The sequence below is a fragment of the Anolis sagrei genome, chromosome 8, assembly GCF_037176765.1.
Source record: "Anolis sagrei isolate rAnoSag1 chromosome 8, rAnoSag1.mat, whole genome shotgun sequence".
NCBI classification, from domain to species: Eukaryota; Metazoa; Chordata; class Lepidosauria; order Squamata; family Dactyloidae; genus Anolis; species Anolis sagrei.
The window spans coordinates 29,697,795-29,713,208 of record NC_090028.1 but is presented as its reverse complement, the minus strand read 5'-3'; the positions used below and the strand labels follow the sequence as shown (position 1 = coordinate 29,713,208).

General features: G+C 39.5%; 1 protein-coding gene across 4 annotated transcripts in view; it reads left to right on the top strand.

The window, feature by feature from the left end:
• Window positions 1-15,414, top strand: part of ANKRD27 (ankyrin repeat domain 27) — a 77,499-nt gene that overhangs the window by 42,250 nt on the left and 19,835 nt on the right. For all 4 annotated transcript variants that reach the window (XM_067471095.1, XM_067471094.1, XM_067471096.1 and 1 more), the window contains exons 15-21: window positions 453-535; window positions 5,471-5,586; window positions 6,089-6,181; window positions 7,079-7,276; window positions 10,147-10,206; window positions 10,333-10,470; window positions 14,665-14,709. In XM_067471095.1, coding sequence (XP_067327196.1) covers window positions 453-535; window positions 5,471-5,586; window positions 6,089-6,181; window positions 7,079-7,276; window positions 10,147-10,206; window positions 10,333-10,470; window positions 14,665-14,709 — 733 coding nt within the window. The remainder of the gene's footprint in view (window positions 1-452; window positions 536-5,470; window positions 5,587-6,088; window positions 6,182-7,078; window positions 7,277-10,146; window positions 10,207-10,332; window positions 10,471-14,664; window positions 14,710-15,414) is intronic.

Sequence of the window (15,414 nt, the reverse complement as noted above, 5' to 3'; positions counted from 1 at the left end):
GATGTCTTATTGAATTCACTGAGCTTTTTCAATAAACCTTCATAGGATTACATTGGAATTTATTTAAGGATAGGTAAAGCTAAAAGTTTCCCCGTAACAATAAGTCTAGTCGTGTCCAACACTGTAAGTAGTAAGTTTGAACACTTGGCACTGAGTTCAGACTTAAGACAAGTTAATAGCCATCCTTTTAAAGCAGTGTAGATATAACCATCTTTCTTGGTGTTTTGTAGGGAAAAAGCAATTCTGTGTAGTAGTAGTATACAGAATGCCTGTTATAGTTTTGTTTTGGGACTCCATCCACGTATGGAAAAATGCAGATGATCATATCCCATGTTAAATGGCAGCAATGTGAACATGTATGTTGAATTTGCAGATCTGGAGGGCCCATGGTACATTGTTTTGTCACTAAGCTAATGGGTTTTTTTTGGGTTTTTTTGCCTTTTAATTTTCAGGAAACTGAATGATCCTTCAATTGTTACGCCATTTTCTAGAGATGACCGAGGATACACTCCACTCCATATAGCTGCAATATGTGGTAAGAATTGCAATCCCATGCGTTTGGAATATTCCAATAGTATTCCAGCTTTCCACTTCCAGCAGATACTGACAGGTCTGTAGCGAGGGGGGGGGGTGTTAGGGGTTCAACCCCCCCCTGAATTTTTTCAGGTTAAAAAAAATAAACCTGGTTTATTCATGAATTTTAATTGGTTAACCAAATCCCCATGCTAAGTCTGCAAGCACTGTCTCAAGCAAATATTGACAATTTATTCACACTGTCATTACTTGCAACAATAGCCGATGAAGCGAAGCAACCAAGTTGGGCGGGGGGGGGGGGGGTGGTGTTGAATGCTCTCATTAAGGAGGCCAGACTTGGTGTAGGTGGTTGACAAGGGCGGAGCTGCAGGCTATTGAAGGCTGTTCTGCCCCTGCTGTGCTCTTTGCTTCAGCGTGAGCTAAGAGGCAGGTTTCAACTCCCCCCCCCCCCCCCGAAATTTTCAACCTTCCCCGAAATTTCTTTATGGCTACGGCCCTGGATACTGATGTATCCCGCAGAATCTGTCACAGAAGCCTTGCATGTTGCATACGATTCTGCAATATGTTTAAAACTGCTCATTTACAGTACCGGCCAGTATTTGGAGCCTTGGAGTAGTAAGTGGTGTGGTGAGAACAATGGTGGTTATCAGTTCACGTGTATTCTGATGAAGAGGATATGGTGAGGATTGATAGAGGGGGAGAGTCCATGGTGGGGATAATAATAATGATATTAGTAATTATTATAATTATTTTATTTCTTACCAACCACTTCTCGATGTTGGGATGTTGGGAACTCTAGTAAAGGAGGGGGAGAAAGACAAAAGGGCCAATAGTTTTACAATCATAGTTGGAAGAGACTTCGTAAGCCATCCATGTCAGAAATATTAAAAATTAAGTAGGTATTTTTAATAACAAAAATGTGATACAAGCACTGAAAGGGTTAAATGGAAAAAATGATTCAGCAAAAGCTGTAGTTCTATATAAGCAGGCATGCCTATAGCTTAGTTCACCTCAGTGTTAGTTCGCCTCAGTGTTAGTAGGCCTCAGTGTTAGTTTCAACTGATTGTCATATGTAAACCGTAGCTTCTTACTCCAGGTCCTCTCATACTGAGGCCTACTTACACAGAAGCCTCTCACTCTGAGGCCTTTCTCCCACTGAGTCCGTCTTACACTGAGGGCTCTCTCAGACTGAGGTTTTTCTCCTACTGAGTTAGTTTGCCTCAGTGGGAGAAAAACCTCAGTCTGAGAGAGCCCTCAGTGGGAGAAAGGCCTCAGAATGAGAGAGGCCTCTGTGTTAGTATGCCTCAGTATGAGAAGGCCTGGTGTGAGAAGCTATGGTGAGAGAAGCCCCAGGTTTACATATGGCAAATATTCAATACTTTAAACACATATAAACATTAAGCTTAAAATCAATTGAATTAAAATTAATACATATTAAACATTTAAAAATTGCATTCAATATTAAAATCACTTCATCCAAAAATCGTAGCCTAAGGCCGTTCCATAGTCATTGCGCATATTCTAATTATATTATTACACATTACATTTAAAACATTTTGATACAATTTAAAATCTACAAATATACAAATATTAGAATTAAATATTTGTATTTTAAAAATTCAGTTAAAATTTATTAAAACATATTCAAAACTAAGGTTTGATTAATTTGATTTACACTATTGATATGGGCTACATAAGAGGGATGCTAACCAAAGGTGCATCTACATTGTAGAATTCATGCAGTTTGACACCACTTTATCTGCTGTGACTCAGTACAATGGAATCATAGAAACGGTAGTTTTACAAGGTTTTTAGCCTTCTGTGCCAGAGTGCTTGTGCCTCACCAAACTACTGTAATTTATAAAGGGGCAATGGTGTGAGTGGATGTGATTTTGATTTCATCGCAGTCTGGGTTGTTTTGGCTGTTTGAGAATATCTATTCCGCTTGGCTGAGGGCTGGACTGGATAATCTTTGGGATGCCCTGAATCCCTGAGCTGATGTTATCCCTTGGGAATGGAGATATTTTGCCCCAAATATCGGCCTTAATCCTTTCTGCTGCACCAGGATTGCAGCTCCAGCCTGCCGAATGTAGGTCAATGATGTGAGAACTAACAGAAAAGTTCATTATTTTGGAGGCTGCTTATTTACCGTTCCTTTATCCAGAACAGGATCATTCTTTTTTGTGTTTATAATTTGTTTTTGCATTCCTTTCTTACTAGGCTGTTTTGACAGAGAAATCTGATTCTTTAGTTACTGATAGGAAGTCCCTTGCTTTGCCCAGACCTAGAATCTGTTGCCAGTCCCTGCTGCCAATTGAACACCAGAGCAAATGCTAGGAGAGCTCTCACAAGCAGAGAAACTATTTGGCTTGGAAAATAAATTTCCTTTGCCTGCTGTGAAAGGGCTCGTTTCTTTTCCCTTTTCAAATAATTTTTATTAAGCATTTCCAAATAAAAGTAAAAATAAATTTCATACTAGGGGAGCGAGGGAAAAAGAATAATTTGGTGGATATTAGATTTAGATCCTCCCCCATAAATATACCTTTTTCATTGCTATCTCATCCAGAGTTTTATCATTTTATGTCATGCATTTGGCTCGCCCACTGTGTTTGATTTTCCATTATGTTATTTTGCACAGCTTATTTTACTGAATGTTTTATTTATTTTATTGTGCTGTTATTTGGTTGTTCATATTTTATTTTGCTATAATGTATTGCTCAGCTTGGCCTCATGTAAGCTGCTCTGAGTCCCCTTTGGGGAGATAATGGCGGGGTATAAATAAAGTTTATATTATTATTATTATTATTATTATTATTATTATTATTATTATTTGAAACACAACAAGATGACTCCACAGCAGACACTCTGCTGGCTGTTGTATTGGATCACACATCGGACACTTCCCAAGTGTCTAGGACTGTGTGATGTATCGGCAAATAATGTGTGCAGATCCCAGCAAGGTGGCCTTTTGCAGCTGGCAGATGGTAATCTTGTCAGCACCGATTGTGTTTAAGTGCAGGCCAAGGTCTTTAGGCACTGCACCTAGTGTGCCGATCACGACTGGGACCACCTTTATTGGTTTATGCCATAGTCTTTGCAGTTCAATCTTTAAATCCTCTTATCGTGTCAGCTTTTGCAGTTGTTTCTCATCAATCCTGCCATCACTTGGGATTGCAAAATCGACAATCCATACTTTGTTTTTTAACGCGATCGTGAAGTCAGGAGTATTGTGCTCTAGAACTCTGTCTGTCTGAATTTGAAAATCCCAGACGAGTTTGACATGTTCATTCTCTGTAACTTTTTCAGGCTAGTGATCCCACCAGTTCTTTGTCGCAGGCAGATGGTATTTGTGGCACAGGTTCCAATGAATCATTTGAGCAATGGTGTTGCACCTCTGCTTGTAGTCTGTCTGTGCAATCTTCTTGCAGCAGTTGAGGATGTGATCCATCTTTTGTCTGCTTCCTTGCAGAGTCTATACTTGGGATCTGTCGTCGACTTTTCAATTCTGGCTTTGATGGCATTGGTTCTAATGGCTTGTTCTTGGGCTGCCAGAATCAGGCCCTCCTTTGTCTCTTTTTTCAGAGTTCCATTTGTGAGCCACAGCCAGGTTTTTTCTTTGTCAATTTGGCTCTCAATTTTTGCCAGGAACTGTCCATGGAGAGCCTTCTTTTGCCAGTTTTCTCTTCTGCTCTGGATTGTGTTGTTGTTGTTGTTGTTGTTGTTAGTTATTGGTTAGTTGCATCTTTACATATATCTAGGGGCCCTTCGACACATCCATATAACCCAGATATAAAGGCAGATAATCCACAATATCTACTTTGAACTGGGTTATCTGGGCCCACACTGCCATATAGGCACGCTTTTCTCTCTGTATTAGCAATGCCAACTGAATATTTCGTCAGTGGAAGCAATGTTGGAGATTGATAGAACTCATCAAGGCAAGAGATTTTCTAGTGCCATGTTCATGTTTTCCTGTTTGCTCTTTTTTCCTATTTCCAAGTTTTAAGGACTGTCCTGAATTTCATGTTTTGGATTTATTCTGCTCTTGTATTCAAGGTTTTTGGATGCTACTCGTGTACCTTTTTTTTTTATTGCCTCTGATTTTTGGACTTTGGTTTCTGATGCTATTTTGCTGAATTGCTTTTTATATTTTCTTCAATAAACTGCTTGCTATTATACCTTGGACTGGTGTGTGTGTGTGTGTGTTAAGTGTACAGGTGCTTCCCAGCCTTGGAGTACAACACCTAATATGTTATAAGGAAAGAATAAAGAGGGTGAGGGATACTGGGGTATGGGGAGTTCTTTTACAAAATTATCGTTATCACAACAAAGTCTTCTTCTCTATTCCTTTAACACACATTTCATAAAATATTGAAAATTCTAACAATGTTAAGACTATTGGTTGTATCTTCTTTCTCAGTTCTTCATTGGAAATTGATCTTGATTATTCATGGCAGATTGTTTCACTTAATTCTTTTCTTAATTTATTTATTATTATCTACAAGGAAAATTCTACAATTTTCATTTAAACTGTTAGTAGATTTTTTGTGTATGTCAGGAGCTACTTGAGAAACTGCAAGTCGCTTCTGGTGTGAGATAATTGACCATCTGCAAGGACATGGTCCTTGCAGGGGACACGCGGATGTTTTACCATCCTGTGGGAGGTTTCTGTCACGTCCCTGCATGAGAAGCTGGAGCTGACAGATGGGAGCTCACCCCACTCCCTGGATTCAAACCACCAACCTTTTGGTCAGCAGTCTGATAGCACAAGGATTTAACCCAATGCACCACCGGAGGCTCCAGTAGATTAGTATTTCTATAACCAAGCCTGTATTGTGTACCAGTTTATCATTATCATACTGTCTCTCTTTTTGTATTACATCAAATGTACATAATTCTATATAATTCTATGGTTAATGAGTTTTCCCTCCTTCAGGGCAAGCCTCGCTAATAGACGTGTTAGTCTCCAAAGGAGCCATTGTCAATGCTACAGATTACTATGGGTCAACACCACTTCACCTGGCCTGTCAGAAGGGATATCAGAATGTTACTGTAAGCATCACCATCATGTAAAAGTCTCATTTAAAGCTATCATCACCACACCCATCATCCAGGCAACGCTGTTAGGACCAGGAAATGTGCAAAGTGAATTTCACAAAGTTAGAATGTGTTAGGAAAAAAGGGAGCGAAAAAGAGAAGAATAGAGTGAAGGAATGTGGATAAGATACGGGTTTCTCATTGCCAGGACATGACATTTGGTTGAGAGGTAGAGAGAGATGTTCCTTATGAACCATTGCTTGTTATTCTTGAAAGAATGATTACCACTGTGATCTTTAGAATGAAGGAAAGCTCCAATAGATTGATCAATACATTAGTTGTATTTGGAGCCTGACTGCAGCTTCTGCTGGTAAACAATGGGATCTCACATCATAAATCCAGGGCGTTCTCTGGGAATTATTGTCCCAAAACAAATACGATTTCCAAGCTATGCACTGATATAACATCTTATTTCTCCTTCTGTTTCTTATACAAGCATTACCTATTTTCCCCCCAGCTCCTCCTGCTGCATTATAAGGCAAGGAACGAAATACAAGACAATAATGGCAACACAGCATTGCATCTAGCTTGCACTTATGGCCATGAAGATGTAAGTAGTCTATAGGAAATTTGCTTAGTACTTCCCATGTGTAGTCTGTGAAATCTCACTATACGTGCAGTTTTCTTTGAAAATTCATTTTTGTTGTTATTATATTTTAAATACAAAATACAAAATCACTTTTATGTGTTGTTGAAGGCTTTCATGGCCAGAATCACTGGGTTGCTGTGAGTTTTCCAAGCTGTATGGCCATATTCAAGAAGCATTCTCTCCTGACATTTTGCCCACATCTTTGACAGGCATACTCAGAAGTTGAGGGGTATGTTGGAAACTAGGCAAGTGAGGTTTTTATATCTGGAATGTCCAGGGTGGAAGAAAGAACTCTTGTCTGCTAGAGGGAAGTGTGAATGTTGCAGTTCGCCACCTTGATTAGCATTTAATGGCCTTGTGGCTTCAAAGCCTGGCTGATTGCAGCCTGCGATCCTTTGTTTGGGGTGTTAGCTGGCCCTGATTGATTCTTATCTGGAATTCACCTGTTTACTGAGTGTTCCTCTATATTTACTGTTTTGATTTTATAGGTTTTTTTAATACTGGTAGCCAGATCACTCTAAATACTTCCATGTCAGACTACACAGAGAAGCCATTGAAATCCACAAGCACGTGGACAATTTCAACAGAAAGGAGGAAACCATAAAAATGAACAAAATTAGGCTATCATTTTTTTTAAAAACTCTAAAATCAGGACAGTAAATAAAAAGCAACACTCAAAAAACGGGAATTCCAGACAAGAATCAATCAGAACCAGTGAAACGTCAGGAGAGAATGCTTCTTGAACATGGTCATGCAGCCCGGAAAACTCACAGCTACCCAACTTTATGTGTTTCTAATTCCATCGTTTGGTGGGATCTTTTCATCATCATCATTCTTTTTTTTGTTTTAACTTCCTAGTGTGTCAAGGCCTTAGTCTATTATGACATCCATTCTTGTAAATTAGACATTGGGAATGAAAAAGGAGACACCCCTCTCCATATCGCTGCCCGCTGGGGCTACCAAGGCATCATTGAAGTGCTGCTGCAAAATGGAGCCAACGCAGATATTCAGAATCGAATGAAAGAGACGCCATCACAATGTGCGTTAAATTCTACGGTATGTTTTGGAAGCCCTTTAAAATGAATGTCCTCTGCTTTTTAAAATTCCTCAGTTGCAGAGAGGAAAATGACTTGGGCCTTGTTAAAAAATTCAATTTGTTTTGGTGTATGGAGGAAATTGGTTTTGATCTGGGATGCCCCTACAATGTCTTCTTTCTTCATCATCTGTTTGGATGTTTTCAAAATATAAATTTCTTCTTCTTGTTGTTGTTTTTAAGCTTGTAATCAATAGAAAGAAAGAGACCTAGGGGCTCTTAAAATAATTCCAGTTTACGTTGAGAGGGGAAGCGCCACATTTCAATGTCATAAGATCAGTATTGTAAATCAGACATTCTTTGATGTACTTTTATGTCTCATCTACATAAACTTCAAACTACAAGAAAGGAGATTTCATCTGAACATTAGGAAGAACTTTCTGACTGTGAGAGCAGTTCAGCAGTGGAACTCTCTGCCCTGGAGTATGGTGGAGGCTCCTTCTTTGGAAGCTTTTAAACAGAGGGTGGATGGCCATCTGTCAGGAGTCCTTTGAATACAATATTCCTGCTTCTTGGCAGGGGATTGGACTGGATGGCCCATGACGTCTCTTCCAATTCTATGATTCTATGATTCTATGATCTGTTCTTTGCTAATGTCATATTTGTCTTCCAATCAGCAACTTTCCCTATAGACAGGGCTTCAGCTGCCTATTCATTGATATTTTTTGTAATGCTTTTCATGTCACCTTATGGAGAGAAAAAGCAATATATAAATAATAATAATAATAATAATAATAATAATAATTAAAAGCTTCACAGAAAATCAGAAACTGAAATCCAGTCACTGACCAACACAGTCAGAATCTTCAGCACTGACATCAGTGTGAAGTTTAGCCTAGACAAATGTGCTACAGTGGCAATATAGAAAGGGAGAATAACTCACAGCGAGGGCATAGAGATGCCAAATAGACAAACCATAAAGTGTAATCAGCCTGAAGCCTATAAATATCTGGGCATACTACAGCTGGACAGTATCAAGCATGGACATGTGAAAAATGTGGTCAACAAAGAATATGTCCAAGGGGTCAGAAAAATTCTGAAGAGCAAATTAAATGGTGAAAATACAGTTAATTCTATGAACATCTGAGCCACCACTGTCATCAGATACATGGCTGGAATTGTGAACTGGACACAAGCAGAGCTGGATGATCTGGACAGAAAAACAAGGAAACTGACAATCTACTACTCCTGTCACCCACATAGTCGACAGATTTTACCTGCCCAGAAAATCAGGAGGCAGAGAGGGCTTCTACAAGTGAAACAAATGGTAGAAGAGAAACATGCCCTTGCAGATTATGTGAAAAGCAGTCAAGAACCAACATTGATGGAAGGCAATAGTAGGGAACTGCTTGAAGTGCAAAAGACAAAGAGTAAATACCGTAAAAAATACAATGCAGAGCAGAAGAGAAAACTGGCAAAAGAAGGCTCTCCGTGGACAGTTCCTGGGAAAAACTGAGAGCAAAATGGACAAGGAAAAAACTAGGATGTTCCAAATTGAACTTTGGAAAAGGAGACGGTGGGTCTGATTCTGGCAGCCCAAGAACAAACCATTAGAACGAATGCCATATAAGCCAGAATTGAGAAGTAAACGACAGATCCCAAGTGTAGACTCTGCAAGGAAGCAGACAAAAGATGGATCACTTCCTCAGCTGCTGCAAGAGGATTGCGCAGATGGACTACAAGCAGAGGCATAACACCATTGCTCAGATGATCTATTGGAACTTGTATCACAAATACCATCTGCTTGTGACAAAGAACTAATGGGATCACAAGCCTGAAAAAGTTACAGAAAATGAACACGTCAAACTACTGTGGGACTTCCGAATTCAGACTGAAAGAGTTTTGGAGCACAATACTGATCTCACAATCATGGAAAAAACAAAGTATGGATTATTCATGTTGTAATCCCAGGTGACAGCAGGATTGATGAGAAGCAATTGGAAAAGCTTACACAATATGAGGATTTAAAGATCAAACTGCAAAGGCTCTCGCACAAGCCAGTAAAGGTGGTACCAGTACAGATCAGTACGCCTAAAGACCTTGGCCTGCACTTAAAAAAAAATATCAGCGCTGGCAAAATGCCCATCTGTCAGCTGCAAAAGGCCACCCTACTTGGATCTGCACGCATTATTTCCTGATACATTACATAGTCACCGGGATTGTGGCGCAGCTGGCTGAGTGTCAGCTGCATTAAAGATCACTCTGACCAAAAGGTCATGAGTTCGAAGCCAGCCCGGGCTGGAGTGGGTGTCCAGCCATTGTGTAGCCCATTGTCGACCTTTGCAACCCGAAAGACAGTTGCATCTGTCAAGTAGGAAAAAAAGGGACCACCTTGTGTGGGAGGCTAAATTTAACTAATTTATGAGGCCATAAAGAAAGAAGACTCCGGGGAATGTGGAATGCGGAAGAACTTCATCGGTGTCGTTGATGGACGATGAAAAGCAGCAGCTCCCCTGGCGGCCAGAAAAAAGTTAAATAGCCTTTGTGTGTTAAATGTTGTTTGTCAAACTGGCATTGAATGTTTGCCATATATGTGTTTACTGTAATCCGCCCTGAGTCCCCTGCGGGGTGAGAAGGGCGGAATATAAGAACTGTAAATAAAATAAATAAATAATAGTCTTAGACACTAGACACTTGGGAAGTATCTGACGTATGATCGAATGCAAAAGTCAGCATAGTGATCTTGTTTGGTGTATACTAATCTTGTTATGTATCATAATAATAATAATAATAATAATAATAATAATAATAATAAGCGTGGTGATCATGTTGGCTATGAGCCAATGTTGTTGTGTATCAAATAATAATAATAATTTATTTTTTTCTCCTGTAGATATTATCTTTAATGGAGCTGAAATACTTCACATTTGAAAGAGGAAAGAGTACTTCTCAGGTAACCAAGTGTGCCACTTTCCAGGCTGTCCTTAGTGTAAAGGCATTTTACCTGCTCAGGCACTGTCAGTGTGTTGATACTGCAAACTCTTTTTCCTCCTTTTGCTTTCTTTGCTGGTTCTGTCAGCCTCTGGATAGAGCTTCTCAGCAAGAGGAGGAGGAAGACACTATCAGCCAAGTATCGTCTGTCACCAGTTTATCTTCTGCAGTCACAACCGCCGCAAGCAAAGCGAGACAAGGAGGAACAAAAGCTACTGATAAAGAGGTGAGCTGAGTAAGCACTGGCCCACTGGCAGGGAAGCAGAAAACCAGGGCCTGTCCAGACAGGCTCATAATCTGTGACAAATAAGTGACTTTTAAAACACAGTACTTTAAGGAGAGTCCAGACACAGAGCTGTCAGTCCTAGCCAATACCTCCCTCGTGTCCTGAGAGGTTCAGTTGTCGCAGATTTTAAAAATCCACAAGATGACTGTAGGACATCCGCCAGAAGTTTACTTTTAATTTTTTAGTGACACTCCGAGATGTGCTGGATCTCATAAGCACTGATGTGGATATCTGAACATGAGCGGATGTCTTGCCATTCATAGAATCTTAGAATCATTGAGTTGGAAGAGATGTCATGGGCCATCCAGTCCAACCCCCTGCCAAGAAGCAGGAAAATCGCATTCAAAGCACCCCCGACAGATTGCCAACCAGCCTCTGTTTAAAAGTCTCCAAAGAAGGAGCCTCCACCACACTCTGGAGCAGAGAGTTCCACTGCTGAACAGCTCTCACAGTCAGGAAGTTCTTCCTCATGTTCCGGTGGAATCTCCTTTCCTGTAGTTTGAAATCATTGTTCTGTGTCCTAGTTTCCAGGGCAGCAGAAAACAGGTTTGCTCCCACCTCCCTATGACTTCCCCTCACATATTTATACATGGCCATCATGTCTCCTCTCAGCCTTTTCTTCTTCAGGCTAAGCATGCCCTGGTCTTTAAGCCGCTCCTCATAGGGCTTGTTCTCCAGATCATTGATCAAACTCTTGAAGGCAGGGGATCGTTGCAACAAGTTTATTTGGTCACGTCACCTTGCTGGGTGGAAAGTGCCACACTGAATTCACCCTTCTCTGGACACACTCCAGCTTGTCAATATCTCCCTTTCTTACCTGCCTCTCCTTGTGTCTCGAGGTTGGGTACAACATGGTTAAAACAGCGAGAACAAACAGAACACTTTTACAATACATATAACAAATATGCATAGGTAAAATGCAGCCCACTCACTGTTACTGTGTTATGATTTAATTTTAATTTTATATTGTTTGCTGTATTTTATTTTTTATGTAATTTATTGTGCTATTGTTTGTGTTTTTGACTTCTTTTATTATATTGTGTTGTAAGGCTTGGCCTCATGTAAGCCGCCCCGAGTCCCCAACAGGGAGATTGTGGCGGGGTATAAATAAAGTTTATTATTGTTGTTGTTATTATTATTATTATTATTATTATTATTATTAAAAAATAGAACAAAATCAGCACTAATAGAATTACCATATGTTAGCTGCTTGGATCTGCACACATTATTCACCAATACATCACACAGTCCTAAACACTTGGGAAGTGTCCGACGTGTGATCAAATACAAAAGCCAGCATAGCGATCTTGTTTGCTGTGTACTAATCTTGTTGTGTATCAAATAATGATGATGCTGATGACGATGATGATGATGATGATAATAATAATAATAATGATAATAATAATAATACAATATGACATTGAATAGGCCATGCACAGTTTAGAATTTTATTTTATTTTTTATGCTACAGAGGTCCTGATGCAGGCAAGGGATTGTCCAACCTCCCTGCAAAGCTGCTTTTGCTTCCCAAAAATTCCTTCTGCTATTCAGGGATTTAGAAGGGGGCGGAAAAGCCCTGCAATCACAACAGCGGTGACCTGTTCTATAAATAAGAACTGTAGGATGTAAACACTTGTTCGGTGACAGATTGAGAGCGGCTCCCTTTGTTTTGATTTTTCTGTTCCTTAAAGGGACGAACTTACCTCCATGTGTGTAGTTCAAGTAAGGGAAAAAAGATTACCAGCAGCTTAGGCCTTTCAGCCTTTGAAGCCCAGAGCCCCGTTGTGCTTTAATCCAATTTTACTTCACGGCTTGTAATTTGCTGCAGTTGTTTCTTGTTGAGGAAAAAAAACGTTTTGTTGCACTTTCACTATATTGAGTTTACTGATTAAAAAGAACATTGCAATGTTTTTTTAATGGTTAAAAACATATTTTGAGTGTCTAGAAAACCTGATGTAAATAATCTCAGCCTGATGAGAATATTTGCAGTTGAGGACTTCCACCGTACAAAATTTGCATTGTGTTGATTTGCACAGAAAGCAACATTTTCTGCATATCCAGCAATATGTTCCATGATGTTTCCAGAACAGAAAATGTTGTTTTCTGTTCCAAGTCAATCAAATGCAAATTTTGCACAAATTGTGAATGGTCTACCAGAATTGCATGGTTTTCAAAAACTTTCTGGCAGCAGAAAGAAAATTGCTAAAATTACGCATTGCTTGCTTCCAAAAGAAAATTAATGAAGGAGTAGTGTATATCTCTTAATTGAATTAAGCTAGACTTGCTATCAAGTTAATCATCATCACCATTAACTACATGTCTAATCCAATATTTAAGTACATAACTGCCCCAGATTGGAATGATTGTTTCCTCAGGAGAACTTTTTTTAGAGGAGACATAGTTTACCAGCCTCTCCAGCACCTCAGACTTTTTTTGGAGTCTCCTCTTAGCCATTCATTTGTTTGAGTAGATCTCCTTAGCTTGGTCTTTCTCAATTCTCTGCTTGAGAATTAGAAATGTAAGCCAAGTGCAGATTGGTCACGCAAAAGAGCTCTACCTAGAAACAAGCAATTTGAGTTGCAGATTGGGGAAACTGCACCTTTCCTCATCTTAGAGATGGCTTTCACTTAGAAATCTAACACGTCAAGGAGCAGATTTCTAATCTTTTCGCTCTCCTAGGATTTCTATTGGCAAGGGGATATCTGACATGAAAACGTACTGCAAATTGGAAATGGACAATAGATAGAGACATTAGGGCAGCATTTCTCAACCTGGGGGTCGGGACCCCTGGGGGATTGCGAGGGGGTGACAGAGCGGTCGCCAAAGACTATCTGGAAACACTATTTTCTGTTGGTTATGGGGGTTCCGTGTGGGAAGTTTGGCCAAATATATTGTTGGGCCAAATGTCAAGGTCTATTTTCCCCAAACTCCACCAGTGTTCACATTTGGGCATATTGAGTATTCATGCCAAGTTTGGTCCAGATCCATCATTGAGTCCACAGTGCTCTCTGAATGTAGGTGAACGATGTTGCCCAGAACGTGTTTTAGCCAGGTTCAATTGCAAAAGGAAGGAAAAAAGCAACAGAAAAACTTTACTCTTATCAGCAGAGGCAATACAATTGCAGTGTTGCATACAAAATCAAACAGTGCAACAAACTTACATAGTCCTTGTAAGTAACACAGAATAAAGCTTCTTCATCTTCATTCAAACGAGAGAGCAAAACATAAACCTTGAGTAAATAGCTATTCCACCATAGCAAAGAGCATTGCTGTTAGAGCATAGCAGCATTACAGCATCTCCTTCAGAGCAGCATATTACTTCTCCAAACTATTCTAAAATCCATCCAGGGTGTGGTTCAAACATGCTGGCTGACCTACATTACCAGCTACACATAATAATTAACACCATAAGATTTTTCTTACACACACTTGATCCTGTTACGACTTACTGTAACAAACTACAACTCCAAAACTCAAGGTCAATACCTATCAAACCCTTCCAGTATTTTCTGTGGGTCATGGGATTTCTCTGTGCCAAGGTTGGTTCGATTCCACTGTTGGTGGAGTTCAGGATGCTCTTTGATTGTAGGTTAATATATGTTCATTATTACAGGAGTTTTAGGACAGTGATTAGTGTCTATTTGTGTATTTTCTTGTTTTTGTCTTTTACTGTTGATATGGTCAGTGGACTAATCAATAAACTTTACTTATCCTAGATATTTACATTACGATTCATAACAGTAGCAAAATTACAGTCATGAAGTAGCAAGAAAAATAATTTTATGGTTGGGGGTCACCATAACATGAGGAACTGGATTAAGGGGTTGCAGCATTAGGAAGGTTGAGAACCACTGCATTAGGAAAAATTTCTGACAGTAAGAGTAATTTGGCTGGGAAATCTGATGCCTTAGAGCATGGCAGAGTCGCTTTCTCTGGAGGTCTTTAAGTAAAGGTTGGATGGCCATCTGCCAGGAGTGCTTTGATTGTGCTTTTCCTGCATGGCAGAGAGTTGAATTGGATGACACTTGGGGTCCCTTCCAACTTGATGATTCTATGATTTTGAGATGCTCTGGATAGTACACAATATAACAGAATGTGAGCATGAAACTCTTTCTTTCTGGCTTTCTTTCATAGGTAGACAAACTTTTAAGAGCAGTTGCTGATGGCGATTTGGAAATGGTAAGATTCTTGTACTTTTGTTATTCCTTTGAATCTTCATAGAAAGTATTGGCAGTCACATTTTACATGGTGGAGTTTTTGTTTTTTTTACTAATGTACAATTGTAATGTACAGTTTTAAAGTGCAATAATGTAGAGTTGTAATTTGCTGAAGGGCAAGTGCTCGTATTCTATCTCACTTGTTGGAAATATGACTTTAAAACAGGCATGGGCAAACTTCGGCCTTCCAGGTGTTTGGGACTTCAATTCCCACAATTCCTAACAGCCTGCCGACTCTTAGGAGTTATTGTGGGAATTGGAGTCCAAAACACTTGGAGGACCAAAGTTGGCCCATGCCTGTTTCATAATAATAATAATAATAATAATAATAATAATAATAATATTTATTTATACCACCATCTCCCCAAAGGGGCCTTGGTGCGGCTTACATGAAGCCAAGCCCAGCAGTGCATTACAACAGAATAAAACCAAAATACAGAATAAACATCACAATAAGATAAATAAAACATAAGAATACAATAAAACAGAGCAAAAATACAGTGATAACTAAATCACAATCACGATGAGTGGCCCACATGTACAATGTAAAATTATAAAAACTCAGGATGAGATAGAAATAAAACGGAAATATTTGTGAGGGAGAAACTCATTGGGAAACAGAAGTTTTCCAATGAGTTTCTCCCTCACAAATATTTCCTTTTTCATA